The 20,411-nt window shown below is 43.9% G+C and overlaps 3 protein-coding genes across 3 annotated transcripts; all 3 read left to right on the forward strand.

Moving 5' to 3' along the window:
* Positions 1 to 1,877: 1,877 nt before the first annotated feature.
* LOC134078419 (RNA-binding protein 44-like) lies at positions 1,878 to 6,570 on the forward strand. Its single transcript, XM_062534357.1, has 13 exons — positions 1,878 to 2,166; positions 2,341 to 2,404; positions 2,516 to 2,622; positions 2,773 to 2,853; positions 2,954 to 2,999; positions 3,127 to 3,257; positions 3,392 to 4,407; positions 4,495 to 4,574; positions 4,860 to 4,988; positions 5,360 to 5,525; positions 5,659 to 5,696; positions 5,833 to 5,929; positions 6,235 to 6,570. The coding sequence occupies exons 1-13, from the start codon at positions 2,070 to 2,072 to the stop codon at positions 6,394 to 6,396; spliced, it is 2,214 nt and encodes a 737-aa protein (XP_062390341.1). The 5' UTR covers positions 1,878 to 2,069; the 3' UTR covers positions 6,397 to 6,570.
* On the forward strand, positions 6,403 to 8,767 carry LOC134078020 (RNA-binding protein 44-like). The gene is made up of 6 exons (XM_062533649.1): positions 6,403 to 6,409; positions 6,526 to 6,657; positions 6,735 to 6,811; positions 7,024 to 7,094; positions 7,342 to 7,588; positions 7,906 to 8,767. Exons 1-6 carry the CDS (start codon positions 6,403 to 6,405, stop codon positions 8,206 to 8,208), a joined length of 837 nt encoding a protein of 278 aa, XP_062389633.1. The 3' UTR covers positions 8,209 to 8,767.
* A 1,046-nt stretch (positions 8,768 to 9,813) lies between these two features.
* On the forward strand, positions 9,814 to 19,434 carry rbm44 (RNA binding motif protein 44). Its single transcript, XM_062533650.1, has 16 exons — positions 9,814 to 10,193; positions 10,474 to 10,531; positions 10,696 to 10,802; positions 10,986 to 11,066; positions 11,158 to 11,203; positions 12,478 to 12,608; positions 12,770 to 13,878; positions 14,331 to 14,410; positions 16,171 to 16,299; positions 16,652 to 16,817; positions 17,089 to 17,194; positions 17,700 to 17,816; positions 17,897 to 17,973; positions 18,170 to 18,240; positions 18,518 to 18,764; positions 19,147 to 19,434. The coding sequence occupies exons 1-16, from the start codon at positions 10,085 to 10,087 to the stop codon at positions 19,432 to 19,434; spliced, it is 2,922 nt and encodes a 973-aa protein (XP_062389634.1). The 5' UTR covers positions 9,814 to 10,084.
* The last annotated feature ends 977 nt before the right edge of the window (positions 19,435 to 20,411 follow it).

Raw genomic sequence — 20,411 nt, forward strand, 5'->3', positions numbered from 1 at the left:
ACAAAGTAAACATCCAAACTTGCCTGTATACGCCTACATCTGGGGAATGGCCAACATTGCCACTTTGCATATTATATTTTCACTGTAATTCACTGCTAATAAAAGAGTAGGCCTGATCTGGGTGGTTGTGAATCAGTCTCACCTGCTTAGGTGTCAATGAAATTAGCAACAGGTGCACTAGAGGGGCAACAATGAGATGACACAGGAATGGTTTTGTAGAAGGTGGCAACTGATCAGTTTTCCACCTTTATTCTTCTTGACTGAATTTTCTCTAGTTTTGCATTTGGCTAGGTTCAGTGTCAGTACTGGTAGCATAAGCCAGTATCTGGAGCCTACAAAGGTTGCACAGGGAGTCCAACTCCTCCAGAATGGCACACCAATATGTTCCTTCGCCTTCGTCTTCACTTATAAAAAAAATAGCCAAGCAGTTGCTCGAGGAGAGCTGAGCAGGGTGGTACAAGGGCCTTCAGCAGGAGGACCAGTATCTGCTACTTTGTGCAAGGAGGAGCAGTAGGAGCCCTGCCCTAGACTTCATGGCCTGATGGCTTCTAAAGGGCTGCTCACACTGCCCAGCTCTGTGGCGCCAGAGACTTTTTTAATGAGGAGATACAGCACTCAAACAATCCTCCATAGAAAGGCATGGGATAAGTTCGGAACGTAAATATTGCAGTCGTCTACACATATCCTGCCTCTTCCGCCTCCAAGTTGACATGTGAATACATAGTGCCAATCATGTGGTACAGTATGTTGTGAATACATTGCGCCAATAACGCATTGTGATCTTGCCACTGGAGCGAGTTTGGTGTCGTGAAGCCTTGCAGACACGCACAGTTCTGCCCAAAATAGATGCTGACAAGTGGCCAAAATGCATTGCAATATGGCGGCCGAGTGGAGGAACTAGTCTAAAAGGATTATGGTGGCGCTCAATAGGTCTATGTGCACGACTCCCTTTTGGATTCGCTTGCACTGGCATATCAACTTCCTGTTAAATTAAAACATTGACAAATATATCTTTTTTCTAGTTATTGTCTTCAAGACCTCGTCGTCTAGAAGACAATAGACGGTATCTCCCCCCTGGAGATGAAGTCAATTTTGCATCCAACACCACCAGGTCGCACCACAGACTGTGATGGCCATGTCTAGTGTTCACGTCTGGGAGCAGATTCCTCTGGAGACCATTCAACATCTCATCGTCGCCAAGCATGTGGGGGACGTATGAGCTACTGAGTGGCATTGAAGCCCACCTCCAATGTCCCTAAATCCAGAATGGACATGTATTTCTTTGGAATGGGCTCTTTTCATGTACAGTATGGCTCGTTTGTGTCTGGTGGAGCCAGGTGTGTTTGAACCTGATGGTATTGTTCATGTTATTAGTCACACAGACCCGGTTGGATGTTGCACCTAGTGAATCAGCATGTTATGATAAAGAAGGATTTATGCAAATCGTTATTACTGGGCAAACACAATATTCATAGTTGGAGTGAAGCTATTAGGAGCAGAGTATAACAGAAGATGCTGTTATAACACAGTTAACACTCTGAGTGAGAATAGCCGGATGTCACCCAGTGCTGGGTTGTTCCCTATAGTGAAATCTCAGTGACATGCCAGAGGTACACTTGCCACCGGAAACAAAGCCTTGAGGGCCATCAAGGTTGTTACACTTTTGAAAAGATTGGGTAAGAGTTTAATGTACCAATTTAAGTTTAATTTCACTGCTAGTTTTGCCCAAAGTCAATGAGCCTTTTCCAGACCCACTCCCAATTGCTCAATTGTGAAGGCCTGGGTGATCCACGCTAATAGGTTCCAGCACAGGTGTTTCTCACTTACGATGGCAGATAATTGGCTGTGGCTAATTTACACACTAGCCAAAGAGAAGGGCTAAGCTATGGCATGGAGAAATCTCATGTATTTCAGTGGTAATGTCTTGCTGTGAATAGAAACCTACAAAGACATATTTTTTTCTAACAGTTGCTGCCAACTGTGAGTCATTCCTACGCGTTCAGTTTTTTTCTAGCAGTTCTAGTTTTTTTTAGCAGTGCAGCCTTTCGAAAGTTCCAGGCTTACCCAACATGTGGTGCTTCCAACCGATGCCAGATCCTGAATGTTATGCTACAGCGGTAACGTGGCAGTCGATCCCTTTCCAAAGCCAATACCATGATGGCAGTGGTAAGTTGACTGGACGTAGATGTTACTGATGGCCATCAAACCATCATATTGTATCACAGTTTGTGGTATGGCATGCATTGGTACTAACTCTGTTGATTTCACTATGAAACTTTCCATTAAATATTAGAAAAGGGCCGAACACATTTAACCATGTATTTTTTTAAACCCCTGCAGCTGTCATTAAACCTGATTATCCCCACTTGTCCAAAAATGTTGCAAAGAAGTTTATGCTTTACAGGTTGGTTTAAGTCTCTGTCTTCTCGTAACGGAGTATGTTGATTAATCATTGCTAAACCATATAAAACAGGTGTGACACACCATTGCATGTCACAATTCTGTATTTTTCCAGGTCCCTGTTTGATTTAGTAAACTCTGTGTATTGTCTGGAATTGGAAGACAAGAGGTTGCTGACGTGGTACTCCAGCCTCTCAAATGAGGATAGGCGAATAATCCAGGGTAATTTAGAGCCACATCCATTTTTATCCATGGTTAATTAAGTTGCACATAAAATACCATTTGCGTGACAATATCAACATGCACATGTTAACAGGAATAAGTGAGTGCTTTAATCATTTTGATGAATGGGCCTATAATTTTCTTTGGCAGACGAGGGAGGTCTTCATCAGTTTCTTCTAAATCATCCTGCTCTTGATATCGCCAAGCCCATAGGAATAATCCATGTGAAACGTGAGCTATTGCTTTCTATTCTGTTTCCTCTGACCTCTGCACTTACATGTGGCCTATATCGGTGTAGGATGAATCCATATGTTAAATCTGCCTCTTGCAGCACAGGTACGAAGAGCTGCTGAGGAGATAGCTTCACAGTTCAACAAGTATGTATGTATGTATGTATGTATGTATGTATGTCTGTCTTCCCTCTCATGTGTTCATATACCACCATATGTGTGCTTGTGGCTCATGCGTTCCGTTCACCTCCCGCCATGTGTTTTTGACAAACAGATCCAGATTGCCAGCATTTCCTGTGCTGTCTCGATGTAAAAACTGTGGGACAAGTTGTCCTTCAGAGTCTGAAACATGCAGAGCCTGTTTTGTTCATCCCCCAGCAGTTGAGGAGAGGATGTGCTTGACAGGTTGTAAATGTTACTCCTCTCATCCCCTATAGTAAACAGATGTTTTTTAATGATTCTTTTTTTAGCAATATTAGGACTTTCTTTTGTTAAATGTGCAATGTTGATTCTGACAGTTTCACTTTTGTCTTGAATAGAACAAAAGGGGGGGCCCACTGTAATACTAAGCAATGCCAGGGAGGAGCGAAATATGCTGACCAGTAGCAGCATTGGGGTCAGGGGTGCCAACAGCCATGGTGACCACCAGGTGGCTCAAGATAGCTTCCAGTCAGCATTTGACGACAGCCGCACTTCACTGACCTCTCCTGGCCCAAAAGGAGGCGCGTGTCCCCAGGCTCCACGCTTCTCCAAGGAGTGGCGAGAGGGTCGGAGCAGCGCTCCGAACGTAACCGCGAGCGCGTTCAAAGACACATCAGCGCAGGCCAGCTTCTCCCTGGATATGGAGCTGGAGCGTCCGAGCAAGATGGCCGAGGGGAGTTCCCCTCCAGACTATTACAGCTTCAAGAGCAGCTTGTCCACCGAGCAGGCTAGGGTTGAGGCTCTCATGGCCACAAGGGGCACCACTGAGCGCACAGAGAATAGCCGGATGTCACCCAGTACTGGGTTGTTCCCTAGTGAAATCTCCGCGTCATGCCAGAAGTACCCTTTGGAGTGTACCAACATTGACCCTACCACTGGCAACAACCTGCAGAACGAGACCACAGTTGATTGCATCATGAAGGAGTCTGTCAACTCTGAGCCATGGCTCAACTGCTCAGGTCCTCCAGAGAAACCCCATGCGTCTCCGTCTCAGAAACCACATGTGGATCTGCCCGTGAAGCTGGCAGCAGAAAAGGGCCAGCAAACCCCGTATAAAGACGAGCAGTCAGTGGCCGAGTCCTTCATGTCGATCAGTCCAGATAAGTCTGGAGTCCTACTGCCAGTATCAGCGGCTCCTGCTACTGTGAACCAGATGGTAGATGCCAGTGGCGACTTCCGAGCCCGTTTCACGTCTACGCAGGAGTGTGAAGCCGCCCCAAGCACCACGGACGCCTCCACTGAGATGGACTCTCCCTTGTGCTTTGATCAAGACACCCAGACCTCACAGGTCTCCACTGCCGACAAGAGTGTCATCACGGAGGTCCACATAGCAGATCTCAATTACCTTACTAAGGTACTCCTATGGTCTCCCCTAAAGTGTTAAACGCCATGTTCACACTTCCACAATTCCTTATTGTTTTTAACTTCATATATCCCACAGGAGTTTTTGAGACTGAAGTCAGTGGAAGAGGAACTGGAGCACCTGAAGGCCAGCCAGTTGGATTCCAACAACACAAAATGGTAAAACACAGGCCCTAAGAATATCATTTTTAATATTATGAATTGTTAAGATGCAAGTGCTGTTTACTCCATATCTGAAGGCACCAGTAAGTTAATAAAATGTGTAAAAACACATTTCACAGCTTTCAAAAGTACTGTACAAAAGAAATTATAAAAAATAAACATATTAAAACACTGTGAGCCTACAACAGCAAACATAACACATACACTGACACATAACAAAATTAACCACAGTATGTATCTTTAGTTGAACGTTTGTCTTTCTGTTCGTGTGGTGTTCCTCAGTGGGTGTGAGTGTGGTCAGAGGTTACAGCAGGCAGATCTGAAGCTGTTGGCTCTGCAGTACTTCATGTGCCAGGACCACTGCTGGAGGAGATACTACACCTCAGCACAGGGGGAGAGCCAGCTGCAATGGTGAGACTCTCAGTGCACGGCTGATTTGAGGGTCCTAATGAGTATTTTGAAGAAGACGCCTGCCTTTGTAATGAGCCATCTGAAAGTTGTTTTAGATGACATATTACAAAGGCAGGTGCCTTCTTCAGACTTTCATCGGAAAGCTGTTGATGCAAAGGCATTCATTCCATTCTGTTAATTAACCACCTTCCATTGACTGCTGGCATAGCTGGTGGGTGATGTTTTGCACCGACCTTTTAGAGGAATCAACAAGAGCATTTACACCCTCCTAAGGAACAAAAACGGATGTGTCAAAAAGCAGAAACTTTCGCATTACAGTACAAAGTTGCATCCCAAATGATTGGCCTCCATGACCTTTCTGCTCCTTGAAGCGCTGGTGTGGTCCCTGAGAGCTTAGCGGAGACTCTGCGGGCCCTGGAGCAGGAGTACACCCAGCTGAGGAGGCAGGTGCTGGCAGGGGCGTCTCTGGAGGAGTTGACCCCGCTCTCCGTAGACACCCACAGACTCCACACCGACGCACGCTACACCCCAGCACAGGTAGAATTGCGCACTGTGCTTTACAGCTGTATTTACTTTCACATACTTGTGTGTGACTGCGCACGTGTGTCTGTGTGTGTGTTGGTATGTTATGTTGCTTTTAAACCCACCTGTGACATTTTTTTACACCCAGAAAATGAATGAATATCTGGAAGAGGAGACTCCACTTGAGTAAGTACATGCTTTGATGAGTGTATAGCAAGTGTGTTGTGACAGTCATAGTGATTAGTTGTAGTATTATCTCATGGTGCTCAATCGCTGAACTTCACATTCTTGTGCATCTCCAAGTGTTTCTTGTTCTGTCTAGATTTCAGTCTCATCTTCAGAGTGAAACAGATGACACACAAAAGCACTTCACTTCACTTGAAGGAGAAAAGCCTGCCACAAATATAGAATCCCAGAAGGTTTGCTACATTACCTATTCTTCTGTCATGTTCAAGTTCAAGTTCAAAGTTTATTGTCATGTACTCATAAATAAGCATTTATAAGTATTGAAAGTCCTTGTGCTCAAGTGTCCATTCAACTACAGAAATAAATTAAAAAGAAAAGTAAATAAATTGATACTATAAAAAAGAGAAAGAAGGAGGTAAAAGGGGAAGAAGGAGGTAAAAAATAAAGAAAGTAAAATAAAAAATAATGTATACATATTTTATATATTTTGTTCTGCAGTGAAATATTTTTGGTGTGTATTTGTTTAATTTTCATACAGGACGGCCAGGACAAGCCTGCAGTGCCACATGCAGTGCCAGACACAAAGCCGGGCGTTGTTAAAAGCTGCACAGTGGTGTCTGTGAAGGCCCAGAAGTCCGACCCGTCCCATGGACCCAGCAGACAGAGCAAGAGCTGCAAACCCCACCCTAAATTAAATTAGAATTGAATGAGGCGTTTAGTCCCAGCCTTTTGCCAATTGCCTTTAGCCATTTGTGCTCCAAGCAAAAGCAAGGGCTTGAGACATAGCTACTCTTAAGGTGCTCTGTTCTTGTTGTATTCATCTTTACAGGTGGTTGTGAGGAGAAGGTGAATGTCACCAGTGAGGCCTGGTTCGATGCAGAGGAGGAACTTGGGGCTGCTGGCCAAAGCCTGAAAGAGGAGCGACGCAGAAAAGCGATTGAGAGTGAGGGAAACGAAAAGGGTATGTTTGTCTGTCCATCTGATTTGTTCTTGTTTGATCTCCGCTTGTTTCACTCATGCACTTTTATCCTGTTACAGTGGACGACGGTGATGGTGTCAGTGTCAGTTCCAGTTGCCACTTGCATGTTACAGACTTCCATCAGGATGTAACTGAGGTACACACACTCATGCACTCTTTCTCTCTCTCTCACACACACACACACACACACACACACACACACACACACACACACACACACACACACACACACACACACGGTGTCACGCTTAACCTGCTTGTGCTATTTAAAGGAATGATTGTGCATTGCTCATTGACTGCCATAAGAGGGCAGCAAAGCGTCAAGTAAAATCTGCTTACCCTCTGCAGGAGGATCTGTTGCTTGCATTTAAGAAATATCAACCAAGAGAAGTTTCTTTCACGAAGTCAAACAAGTCCAGGTACAGTGATGGCAGTCAGTTGGTTCCCATTTACCTCAGTAGTTTAGCCTTGCGTCTTGAGTTTATGAATTAAGCCTACCTTACACTGACAAGATTTGGGAAAGATTCTTGAAAGATTGTAGTCTTTTGAGAAAAGCTTGATCTTTCAAGAATCTTTCCCAAATCTTGTCAGTGTAAGGTAGGCTTTAGTCTGCCTTTATTGACAACCACATTACAAAACCTCACACCGACCTTCCACTGTTCAAAGGAGTGCCAACGTGACGGTGAGCTCACCTGACAACGCTGCAGCGGCGGCGCTAGAGCTCAGCGGCGCCTCCATCCACGGACGGCCCGTCCAGGTGAGGCGCGTCAGCAGACCACCTGCAGCAGGCCCTGAGGGGGACCAGGCCTTCAAGAAGCCCCACGCTCCCTCTGCCCCCACACCTGCACTCTCAGGAGACGTGGCCAAGCCCGGGGGAGTGAAGAAGAGCGCTCCATACGACATGTCCCCCAAAGTGAGTGAGAGAGAAGCCTCCTCTGAACTCCCTCTGTGTTTACTTGACTGACACTGGACCCGAAAAATAGACATAAGCATGCCACAAATATCACATATGTCTTGTTGTTGTTTATGTGATAAGTTACATGATAATTAAGATCCTAATCCAAGACACACTTTTCAAGAATTATTTTTTTACATAAAGTATGAGATCCCATTTTCAGAGTCTCTTCAATTTTTTTCTTTTTTTTTAAAAAAAAGCAAAACATACTTTTTTTCCAAATATGTGCAACACTTTAGCTTGTGCTAAATGCCTTGTGTATCTCTATCTGCCAGCCTGTTCGCTGCCGTATGGAAAAGCTCTTAAACATCAGTGACGTGCCGACGGCCACAGGCACCTACGTGCCGCCGCAGCAGCAGCCGCCCCCCACCACCAACACGGCCACCACGGTCACCTTTGGCACACTCATGAGGCAGCTGGCAGAGCTTCACCCATCGGTGGCCCGGGAGAAGATTGTGGAGGCGCTGCTTGAATTGCGCACCCAGCACCGTGGCTCCCTCAACTGCCTGTCACTGTGCGCTCTGGTGGAGATGACCTCTGAACTCCTTACTGCACAGGCCTTGGACTCTGAGGAATAGGCTAGTATAGGGCTAGAAGAAGCGCAGTCTAAGAGGTTAGAGGGTGAGAAAGTCCCATTTCTGGACAAAGAGGAATTTGTAACCCTCTCTTCATTTGTGTTTGTTTTTAAGTTTGTGTGATTTTTTTTTTTTTTTTACAGACTGAGGAAAATCATTTTATTTTATATTTCTACTACAGCTCCAGTGATGGGTGTTTCTCATCTGTCAGCTGATGTGTTGTTTATTGAGTGTGCACTGCATTGAACCTGGGGGAATCAGTTACTGGCCCCTATGATGCCTTTTGTATATCTTCAGTTAAGTTAATAGACCTAGGAGTTAGGTCAACAAAGAGAGCATCTACAGCATATTCCTTCGTTCTCAGTCAGGCTCAAGTTCAAAGTATTAGCCTAGTGTTGCAACCATACTTTCAACTGTATTTTGTTTGAAAGCAGTGCAAATAAACCTCAGTGCATAATTTCTCCTGATCATCCAAACCATGGGCATTAGGAATTTTAACTGGCATAATCACCATGGAAGGCTTTCATATATACAGATTTTTACTTAGCACATGTATAATTTAATATTGTCAACAAACTATAAATTGCACACCAATTTCGAATTTCACCATGCCTTTGTGTACATTGCCCTCTAGTGGATAAGCAGTGTCATTACTAGCCTACTAAACGCGATCTAGTAATGAGCATAGCATAGGCCTACAATCATTAATCAATTTGGAAACATGAATTTGTTGAAGGTAAATGATTCATTCTTTCTTAGGGTGTAACCTACCCACACAGTTGTTTATGTGTATTATTTTGGACAACTAGCTAATGTTAGCTAGCATTTATGTGGATAGATATGATTACAAATGATCATTATTGCTGCAGTGCAGACCTAACATGAGAAACCTGACAAGTGGCTAATGTTAACGTTACCATAATGTTAACCTTACACTAACTTGTAAATGAGGAAATTAGTGTTATTTTCCCATTGGATTTAGGCCTTAGTGGAAATATTATAAACAGAATTTTCAACTGATGAAAGTTCATCTCATTTAGCTTGCTGCACTAAGCTGTTGCAAGTGTTTCCAACCAAAACATTTTCTAACTTTAACTGTAACTTAAAATAAACATGTGGAGATAAATGTTTTTGTACAGACACTATATATTTGTACAATATTAAGTCAACTATTGGTTCCAGCTTTGGTCATCCCTTGAAGATGAAGCTCTCAAAGTTATGTGTAACAAGTTAAATTTAGATCATTTTAATGTTAACTTCATAATGATCTCTAACTTAGCATTGACAGCTAGCTAGGTAACGTAATGTTAGTTACACTTTTCACTCTCAACTCCGTGACAGTTCTTAATCGTTCATTATTCTTAATCTTAAACATTCATATGATCGCTCATTTAACAAAGTAATGGGAACTGTATGTAACTCGTGCTGATGCTCCTTTATCATGATAAATTGGTCGTGAATGTATGTTACTGCTAGCTGCTTTCAAGGTGGTGGTTTGACAGTTGAGCTGCTCTTGAGGTGATGGCCTGTCTAACGTTAACTTGACCGGATCCGATTAGCACATTTTGTGTATCACTTTGTGCACGCTCTGACGCAAGTTCCCTCCTTCGCTGCATACACACATGTTTCTCTCGTGCATGTAAACTTGCGCTGGAGCCTGGAGGATGCCGCTGCCAAAACTAAAACGTCGTTGTCAATGTAGACCGTGCACGTGCACGGACACGGCTAAGGCTAATTCACAGACCAACTATCAAACTCAATTAAGGTATGATCCGATTCTTCTGATAACGTTACAAGTAATTCTAATGAACAAAAAAAGCGAAATCCTTCCTTTGTCCATTTAAACCTTTGGTCTTAACTTAGCAGCGCAATACCGTCAATGTTACCCAACATGTGGTGGCCCCCTGCGATGCCACAGCCATCATATTCTTATACAGGCATAATCTGGCAGACGGGTCCATTTTACAGCAGCAACCAAGGTGACAGTGGTAAGTGGACTGGTTGTTAGGAGTGACCACCAATGATCACATTCTATTTATATTCTTGTCCGAGGTGTTTTCGGTTTTAGTTAAAAGCTGGGGAAACCACCCAGGACAGGTCAAGTGCTTTCACTTTTTTGACATTCAGCAACATAGCTATAGGTATAGGTACAGTGTGCACTGTGCAGGCACCTGTTGCATGACATGAAATGTCTAGGTCATAAGTTAAATATGTTTTTCATAACAACATTACCATTACTCATTATTATTTCTTATTCTACTTCTACAGGTCTCAGCAAGTATCCCTACTGGTCCATAAATGATGCTAAGAAGTTCATGCTCTTCAGGTATGTCTAATTCACTGCCACCTCTTAAAAGGTCAGTAAGATCTATTAGTAATGAATGACAGTAGTCCAGGTAGAAGACATGTAAGACACAGACTTGACACACCTTTGCATGAATTGATATTCATTCGTTATGTTCTGAAGGGGAGAATTCTGTTTTTCTGCAGGTCCTTGTTTGATTTGGTGAACTCTTCGTATTGTCTGAAGCTAGAAGACCAGAGGCTGCGGACATGGTACACCAGTCTGTCAGATGAGGATAGGAAAATAATCCATGGTAATTTAAATAAATGAATGTTTAATTAGTTGAATAAGGTTTTATATTACTCAAAATAATATGTGAGATGAAGTGAGATATCATTTGCTTGACAACTGACAAGACTACTGTTCCCATTCAACAATAGTATATTATGTAGTACTGTATGTTCATAAATCCAAATATTTTTCTTTCCTTTGGCAGACGAAGGAGGTTTTCATCAGTTTATTCAGAAACACCCTGCCCTTGACATAGCACAGCACATCGGACTAGTCCATGTAAAACGTGAGCTGTTACTTTCTACTATCCATTGCATAAGAATGCTGATTTCCTCTGCATAGTTTGGATGAACTCATTTTAAACCTCTTCTCTACAGCACAAATAAGAAGAGCTGCTATCACAATGGCTTCAGAATTAAACCAGTAAGTCCCTCTTGCCCCCTTTCTTAATTAGCTATTATGTGTATGTGTATGGAGGGTGGGGTATGATTTTACAATACCGTGCCTAAGTATCTCAATACCAGTACTGAAATTCTACAGTTGCAGAAACCTTAAGCATCAGTAAGAGATGTGGAATGCCAGTGGTATCTAGTGTTGTTGATCAAGTAGTAGCAGTGGAGTAATAATAGGCCTGGGTGGGAGAATATGGAATTTGAGATTATTTTTCAAAACTGATAAGAAATAATCTTCTTATAATAATTCTCTTATAATAATTTTTATTTTGATTAAAACCTGAATAAATTGCCATTCTATAGGTATTAGTACTGCTAAAATGGGCTCGCATAACATTTTAACTAGAAGTGTATCACAGTAACCTTCTAGTACAGGCCCTTTCAACCTGTTCCTAGAGGGGTTTGGGTATAAACATTCAAAATCAATGCAAGTAGTCATGAAAATGTATCGTACTTAAAGCGTAGTCCTGGCAAAACTAAAATCCCCCGGCATCTTTTTCTGCATCAAATAAGCCGTGGAGACCGTGTCTTTCGTTGATCAACCACTATGAGCTTGCCCCGGTAGACAGTATAGCCTCAAATCGCAGGCAGTGGATTAGCAAAGGGTGGTGAGCTAAACGCTTCCCAGATAGCATTTTTTAACCAGTAATATTGTTCAAAACGGCACCAAACCTCGTTAGAATCTTGCTCTGGGTCCCTACACATAAACCAAAGCTCCAACGTTTAGCGAGACTGGAGCTTACTGTATTACAGAAGACTGTTAAGAACACTTACCAACTGTCTCCCTAGCAGCTCCTCCAACCCCAGCACGAATAATAGATTAACCATAGGAACGAATCCTTGCATTGCAATACTGGGTTAATCAACTGTTTGCGATTTGGGGCTATAGTGTATATTGAGGCAAGCTCTCTATAATGATTGATCAATGAAAAATACCGTCTCCATGGCTTATTTGATGTGTTTTAATGCAGAAAAATACCTTGGGGTCAATTTTCGACGGAGTTAAAGCGTAGTGTTCTTCAAAATGTCAACTTTGACACTTTTTTTCATCTTCTTTCCATTTTTGCTCATCCACAGTGTTACCATTACTTTAACTCATTGTTTTCTGCGCCACTGGAAATGCTTGAGGAACACAAGTTTGTTTGTCTAGTTGAAAGGTTCTATAGGTACAACACTACTTGTTATGTAGAGTTATGTTTTATGCAAAATGCAGTTCACCTCTTGCCATGTTTTTGTAACAAACAGATCCAGAATGCCAACATTTTATGGGATGTCTCAGTGTAAAAAGTGTAAGACAAGTTGTCCTTCAGGGGCTGAAGTGTGCAGAACTTGTTTTGTCCCTCAACCAGTGGTCGAGGAGAGGACATACGTAACAGGTTATCAAACTACTGCTTCTCTTTCCCTATATAGCAAAATAACAACATATGAAAGGAACAATATGTTTATTCACACAATGTTTTAATCAATTTAATAATTTGTTTGTGTTGAAATGTCCATTTTGATTCTGTGACCTGATTTAATGTTTTGTCTTGCATAGGACAAAAGCAAGAACCTGTTGCAATGCAAAGCAACCAAAGAGAGGAGCTTAATATGCCAAACAGAAACAGCCTTGGGATCTGGAATGTTAACAGCCATAGTGCCCCTGGTGACCACCAGGTGGCTCAAGATAGCTTCCAGTCAGCTTTCGACGACAGCCGCACTTCACTGACCTCTCCTGGCCCAAAAGGAGGCGCGTGTCCCCAGGCTCCACGCTTCTCCAAGGAGTGGCGAGAGGGTCGGAGCAGCGCTCAGAACGTAACCGCGAGCGCGTTCAAAGACAACTCAGCGCAGGCCAGCTTCTCCCTGGATATGGAGCTGGAGCGTCAGAGCAAGATGGCCCAGAGTTGTGCCCCTCCGGCCAACCCTGTCCGCCAAGATCCGTTCGGGAGGGTTGCGGAAAACAGGACCTACCTGGATCTGGCGCAAGAGACGCCCCCTGAGTACTACAGCTTCAACAGCACCATGTTTGACCAGACGTCAGCTAACTTGATGGAAAACACCGGCTGGCCTGCCGAGCAGAATGATGTTGACTCGCTCATGGCCACAAGGGGCAGCACTGAGTGCACAGCGAACAGCCTGACGACATCAAGTGCTGGGTTGTGCCTGTCTGAAGTCTCTGCTGATGAAAGCCTGCGGAGTAATAAACCCCGAGACGAGTTCCATAGCATCATGGAGGAGTCTGTCGATACGGAACGCTGGCTCAACTGCTCGGTTACTCCAGAGAAACCCCATGTGTCTCCGTCTCAGAAACCACATGTGGATCTGCCCGTGAAGCTGGCCGCAGAAAAGAGCCAGCAAACCCCATATAAAGACGAGCAGTCAGTGGCCGAGTCCTTCATGTCGATCAGTCCAGATAAGTCTGGAGTCCTACTGCCAGTATCAGCGGCTCCTGCCACTGTGAACCAGATGGTAGATGCCAGTGGGGACTTTCGAGCCCGTTTCACGTCTACGCAGGAGTCTTTAGCCGCCCCAAGCACCACGGACGCCTCCACTGAGATGGACTCTCCCTTGTGCTTTGATCAAGACACCCAGACCTCACAGGTCTCCACTGCCGACAAGAGTGTCATCACGGAGGTCCACATAGCAGATCTCGATTACCTTACTAAGGTACTCTATGATGGTCTCCCGTTGGTGTCCCGGAACTCCCTGGTTCTTCAACCTGGGCCCCATTTCTAAATTTCTAACTTCAGACATTAACATCAGAAACTGGTCAAGTATTATGTTAAGAGTTAAGAGAACACTTTAACTTGGAGGTTCCCTTTAAAGCCTTGTAAGTTGCCCCCGCCCCCATCCCCTCGAATGTTTTAACTTCATGGGCCCTAATTTAAATGGCAAGCAAAACACAAATTTCTTACAGTAACTATACCTACCATGTGACATGTGGGAGCATTGATCTCACTTTGCAATGTTGAGAATATGTTTTTAAAAAAAAGATCTACCAAGAAGTATAGAATTTTGAAATGGAAAATGTGTTAGGAACCCTGTAAATTAGTTCTAGTTAGACTGAGGACTTTGCACGTAGCCCGTCTTGTAAATTAAGATCCCTGTACGTCCCACAGGAGTTTTTGAGACTGAAGTCAGTGGAAGAGGAACTGGAGCAGCTGAAGGCCAGCCAGCAGACGTGCAACAACACAAAAGGGTAATAAACTGTTTGCTTCCTATCTGAAGGCCTCAACAGCTACAGTACATATTTATCCAGGTTATAGGTTTGTCTTTGAACATAAATTTAAACATTTAAACATTTGAACATAAATATAAACATAGACTTACACTTTGAGGCCTACAACCGCAAACATAACACATAGCACACCGTTACTCTTAGGCTGCGTTTAGACTGCCAGTTTGAAGTGACCCAAATCCGATTTTTTGCTCTCATGTGGCACGCATCCGATCTGTGCCACGACAGTGTAAACAGAAAAAAAACACATGAATTCCGATCTCCTCAGATCGGATACAGGCCCCTTTCGTATGTGGTTTTAAATCAGATATGGATCGGATTTGTGTGCATGTGTCTACAGTCTAAACAGACAAATCAGATATTCCAATGCAATGCGTCCCACACGTCATTAATCTGTGACAATTTTCCTCGATCTGTTTTAAGTTAACATGAGTGCCATTTGATTAAGTCACAGCAAATGCAATTAAATGAAAATAAAAAACGACCTAGACCTGTGCGGGTTATTTGCATAGACAGTAAAAGAGTTAGTTGTAACACCCGTCTCTGGCAAAATGAACTGATTTTATAGCGCATGCACGAGCAATTATGATTGCGAGTTATGGATTATTTTTATGTGCCGCGATCACACCCAAAGAAAGTTAACACACAGCAACTTCAAATATCAGTGCTGGACCAATTGCTTCAGACATGTAAGAAATAAGCAGTTCATCAACTATATTAACAGGTTTTATCAAGTCGATATGACCAAAATAAGTCTATTTAAAGGTTATTGTGAGCTAGCATAATACCGTATGGTCTGCAATGGCTAATCACTCATACAACTAGCTTTAACAGTCATACATTTGGACCTTTTTTGTTGATTATATATGAAAACAGATGTTCATTGTTTAAGCCAGTAGTGTTTTGTGTTAAAATATGTTATAGGATTCACGATTTTAGCACTGTTACAACCATGACGCTATACTGTTACAACTGTAGCCTACCGCACTTTTTTATGGTTGTGTAGGTTGGAACAAAGGTAGCCTAAATGTCACTGTTAAGTTAAGTTATTAACAAACTGCAACATATTTGTTACATTCTGTTTCAACTTTCATGGAGTAGAGATGTATGACTCTGTTCTGGTCAAGTTTCACTGCTCTCAAGTCTATCGTCTTTGTGTAAAGCTAGTTTGAACTGAAAAAACTAAAAAATGTTACGATTGTGCTGGTTCTCCCCTACAAGAAACGTTTAGCCCATGCGCATGCGGGCCATTTCAAGTGTCTGGCAAATGTAAACACACATGATCGGATTTGGGTCACTGGCGAAAGTGGATGTAAACATGCAATAAAAAAAATCGGATATGAGCACAAAATCGGAATTGAGCATATCCGATCTGCAGTCTAAACGCAGCCTGAGACTTATAGGGTTCTAACTGCATTCTGTGTAGTAGAGATTCAGCCTCAAAGTTTTAGAATTCCATAGAGTTGTGTTGATAAGTGGAACATGGCTCTTTAGATATAATGTCCAAAAATGCATACAACTTCAACCCTCACACCTCACCTCACCTTATGAGCTTGTCACAGAATAAGAATACTGTATGTCAATAACTCAAATTTTGACAAAAATATCAGCTAGAACCTTGTACTTCTGGGGGAATGGCATAGCAACAATGATAACAACGGTATGCATGTACAGTATCTTTAGTTGAACGTTTGTCTTTCTGTTCGTGTGGTGTTCCTCAGTGGGTGTGAGTGTGGTCAGAGGTTACAGCAGGCAGATCTGAAGCTGTTGGCTCTGCAGTACTTCATGTGCCAGGACCACTGCTGGAGGAGATACTACACCTCACCACAGGGGGAGAGCCAGCTGCAATGGTGAGACTCTCAGTGCACGGCTGATTTGAGATTTCTGAAGAGGTATTATTTAATGAGTGTCGGTAAAGGTAAAGTGAGGGGCTTGCTTTTGTAATATGTCATCTGAGTATGTCTACAGGACAGGTTACTTCATTCCTGTCTGTTAATTAAACTGCTCTTCATAATCTGCCGGATTGCCGGTGGAAGACATGACGGTGACATTTCCACCAACCTTTCCATGGGGGAGGGGGGAAACATACAGAGAAAAAAAATATACTGTATATTTGAAGAAGACAAAACGTTGTAGTAAGACTCCCAGTACGAAGTTGTAATCCCAAATGATTGGCCTCCATGACCTCTCTGCTCCTTGAAGCGCTGGTGTGGTCCCTGAGAGCTTAGCGGAGACTCTGCGGGCCCTGGAGCAGGAGTACACCCAGCTGAGGAGGCAGGTGCTGGCAGGGGCGGCTCTGGAGGAGTTGACCCCGCTCTCCGTAGACACCCACAGACTCCACACCGACGCACGCTACACCCCAGCGCAGGTAACCTGCACACGCCTGACTTTGTGTTATTCTCTGCTGTATCACTTCTCTGTGTTATCTATTTTCACATGTAGTGTGTGTACCCCTTCTGCTGTACGGTGTTTCAGTCCAGAAACTGAATTTGGAATTACGTTTGAGAAAGAATATACTGTAGAATATGTGTGGAATATACTCAAGAATGTATGCATATGTTTTTACGGTTACATGTGTTGTTTGCTTTTTTATATTTGTATTTTCATGTCATTATTTTATTCTATTTATTCTTATGAAGATTGCAATCTGCAAGGCTGCAGAGGCCCACCCAAAGCCAGACGCTGTTAAAAGTTCCAAAGTGGGATCTCTGAAGACTCAGAGGAAAGCAGGTTCCTCCAGACCTGGTATGCAGAGATGCAGTATGAAATATCCCATCAGTATGGTGTTGAGTTTTGTCCCCAACGGCACCTTCCAGGCAGCACAGCCTAAAAGGCACTACCTTTACCCTATTCCTAACCCTAACCCCCTCAACCGTCATCCTACCCCTAAACTGAGGGGAGTAGTGCCTTGAAGGCAGCGCTGCCTGGAAGGCACCATTGAGGGCAAATAATACCAAAGACCTGGCTGGTGTTGACTGAAGTGTTAACAGTTAGTATGTATAGTGAAGCTTCCTAAAATTAAGTAAAAGGCCTGCACACCTGCTCTAGCTTGGTTCAGTTTATTAGAATTCAAGTTACGTTTCGAGCCGCATTGGCTCTTCCTCAGACTTAAACTAAATAGTGAAGCTTCCTAGCCAGTAGTGCTGTAAGCAAGGGCAAGACATACACTACCAAGTGACTCCAAACTTTTGAACGGAGCTACTCTAAAAAAAAAAAAGATGGTTCCTTTTATGGTGGTTCATCTCTACAGGTGGTGGTGAGGTTAGTGAAGCCTGGTACGATGCAGAGGAAGATTTTGGGGCTGCTGGCCAAGGCCTGAAAGAGGAGCGACTCAGAAAAGCGATTGAGATTGAGAGAAACCAAAAAGGTACAGTTGTCTGTGTTGATCTGCTTTGTCTCTCGTTTAACCTACGCTCGTTTGATTCATGAACTCTCTTCCTGTTACAGTGGGAGATGGTGACGGCAAGAAGATCAGCTCCAGCTGTGATGTCTTCATCACAGACCTCCATCAAGATGTGACTAAGGTAATCTTACTCAGTCTTTCGCTCTCTCTTTTTCTCACTCTGTAACACTGTCTGTTTCCCCCTTTTCCCTCACACTCTCTCACTCCCTCTTACTGACTAAATTGCCAGTGTTATCTACACACATATGGTTGCAAGGCTCATCTACTGCCACCAGAGGTCAGCAAAGCCTCAAGTTAAATCCTCTCTCCCTCTGCAGGAGGATCTGATGTCTCTATTTGAGAAATACCAGCCCAGAGAAGTTTGCTTCACAATGTCAAACATGTCCAGGTAAATATTGATGTTTTAAATAATCCCGCTGACGCCTATTAACTTGATCTTAACTCGGTGGCTTAACATCTGCATTGATCCACTTTAAGCCTACCTTACACTGACAAGATTTGGGAAAGATTCTTGAAAGATTGTAGTCTTTTGAGTAAAGCTTGAATGAGGGGCATTGGTTAAAAGACTACAACCTTTCCCAAGAGTCTTTCCCAAATCTTGTCAGTGTAAGGTAGGCTTTAGTTGCAAACTGCACTGTATCAGATCCTTCTCTCTTCTTTCAAAGGAGTGCCAACGTGACGGTGAGCTCACCTGACAACGCTGCAGCGGCGGCGCTAGAGCTCAGCGGCGCCTCCATCCACGGACGGCCCGTCCAGGTGAGGCGCGTCAGCAGACCACCTGCAGCAGGCCCTGAGGGGGACCAGGCCTTCAAGAAGCCCCACGCTCCCTCTGCCCCCACACCTGCACTCTCAGGAGACGTGGCCAAGCCCGGGGGAGTGAAGAAGAGCGCTCCATACGACATGTCCCCCAAAGTGAGTGAGAGAGCAGCCTCTTCTGTGTTTCCTTGCTGATATTGGACCACTGAAATTGCCTAAGGTTTAGCCTTCATGTGGATGCAAAGAATGATTAAATTAGACTAATTCAATTAGTATTTTCAGTGTAATTATAGTCCTTACAGGCAAGTCCCCCCTACTTGGCTGCCATCTTGAAAATGCTCTTTTGGCAGTTATCGGGCAGGTATTTTCCTATTCAAGTGAATGGGGAGGCATACAAGAACGGGTGGGCTGTATGTGTAGACAACCGCCGTACTGCCGTTATGAACTAACCCCATGCATTTCTATGAAGTGCTGTGTCTCCTCATTCAAGTCTCTGGTGTAATACTCAAGGGCCTCTGTTTCTCTCTCTGCCGACCAGCCAAGCCGCCGCCACATAGAAAAACTGGTGAACATCAGCGACGTGCCCACAGCCACGGGCACCTACGTGCCCCAGCAGCCGCCCGCCAACTCCGCCGCCATGGGCAGCTTCGACACGCTGATGGGCCGGCTGTCGGAGCGCCACCCGCTGGTGGGCCGGCAGAACATCGTGGAGGCGCTGCTGGAGCTCCGGGCCCAACACCGCGGCTCCCTCAGTGGCCTGCCGCTGCGCACCATCGTGGAGATGACCTCTGACCTCCTGACTGTCAAGGCCTCAGTATCACTGTGAGGTGCGGGGGCGGGCGGGGGGGAGGGGGTGGACTGGATAGAGATGGGTGGGAACGTTCCAGAGGGTTAGGAAGGGCCTCCTCGAAGAATACTTCTGTGAATTGTAGCTTTCACTGTTCATGATGAAACTGTTCCACTGTTCTGTATGAGACACTGTTCAACAAGAAAACACGTACTGTTCTGATGTTGTTATGCAATATTTTCTTATCTGGACCATTCTGAATTTGAAGAATTCTGAAATTAAAGAAAGTTAACATTTTATACTGTGAGTGTTCCCCATATATCCTTTTATGTATACATATTGCATATTTTGAAAAATACATAGCATAACATTTTATTTAAAGTCATTCGGTGTAATGGGATGTGTGAATAGGCCAGCAGGGACCTTACAATTATGTTACCATTTGGTCACTAGATGGCGCCAGAATGTTTGTTTACTTGTTGGACTACTTTTAAGGCTCTTTGTTCTTTTGTCTGGTCTGAAGTAGGCAGAAGATGGGGAATGGAGAACTTGAATGATTCAGGGGACCCAGCTGTTGGAGATTGACAAAAACATTTCGGTTTGGGGGTGGTACCCATCTGAGCTTTTATGCCACTGGCTGTTAACTCATATCTGCAGTGCAAGCAATGGCCACTCAAAACTACAGCTTACTATCAGGTCAAGATTAGGTACATGGGTTAAGTGTAGTTCCTAGAGACGTCTGTCAAGGTGTGATTAAAATGCTACAGCTTTGTCTAGTTGCTGCTCTTGTCAAAGCCAATGTCCACCTTTGCTCTCAAAGGATATTGAAAGGTGACAATCGGCTTAAATGCGTGCGTGGATCTCAGCTGGTGCTCACAGCCCAGACTTAAATGACCCTTGTTAACACACGAAGACACTGTTTTCTGAGGCCCTAGAAATATAGTATAGTCCTACTCTGCGCATTTCTTTATGCCACATTATCCAAAATCAATCACTTCCCAACAGGTGGTCTGTTA

The sequence above is a fragment of the Sardina pilchardus genome, chromosome 4, assembly GCF_963854185.1.
Source record: "Sardina pilchardus chromosome 4, fSarPil1.1, whole genome shotgun sequence".
Taxonomy (NCBI): Eukaryota; Metazoa; Chordata; class Actinopteri; order Clupeiformes; family Clupeidae; genus Sardina; species Sardina pilchardus.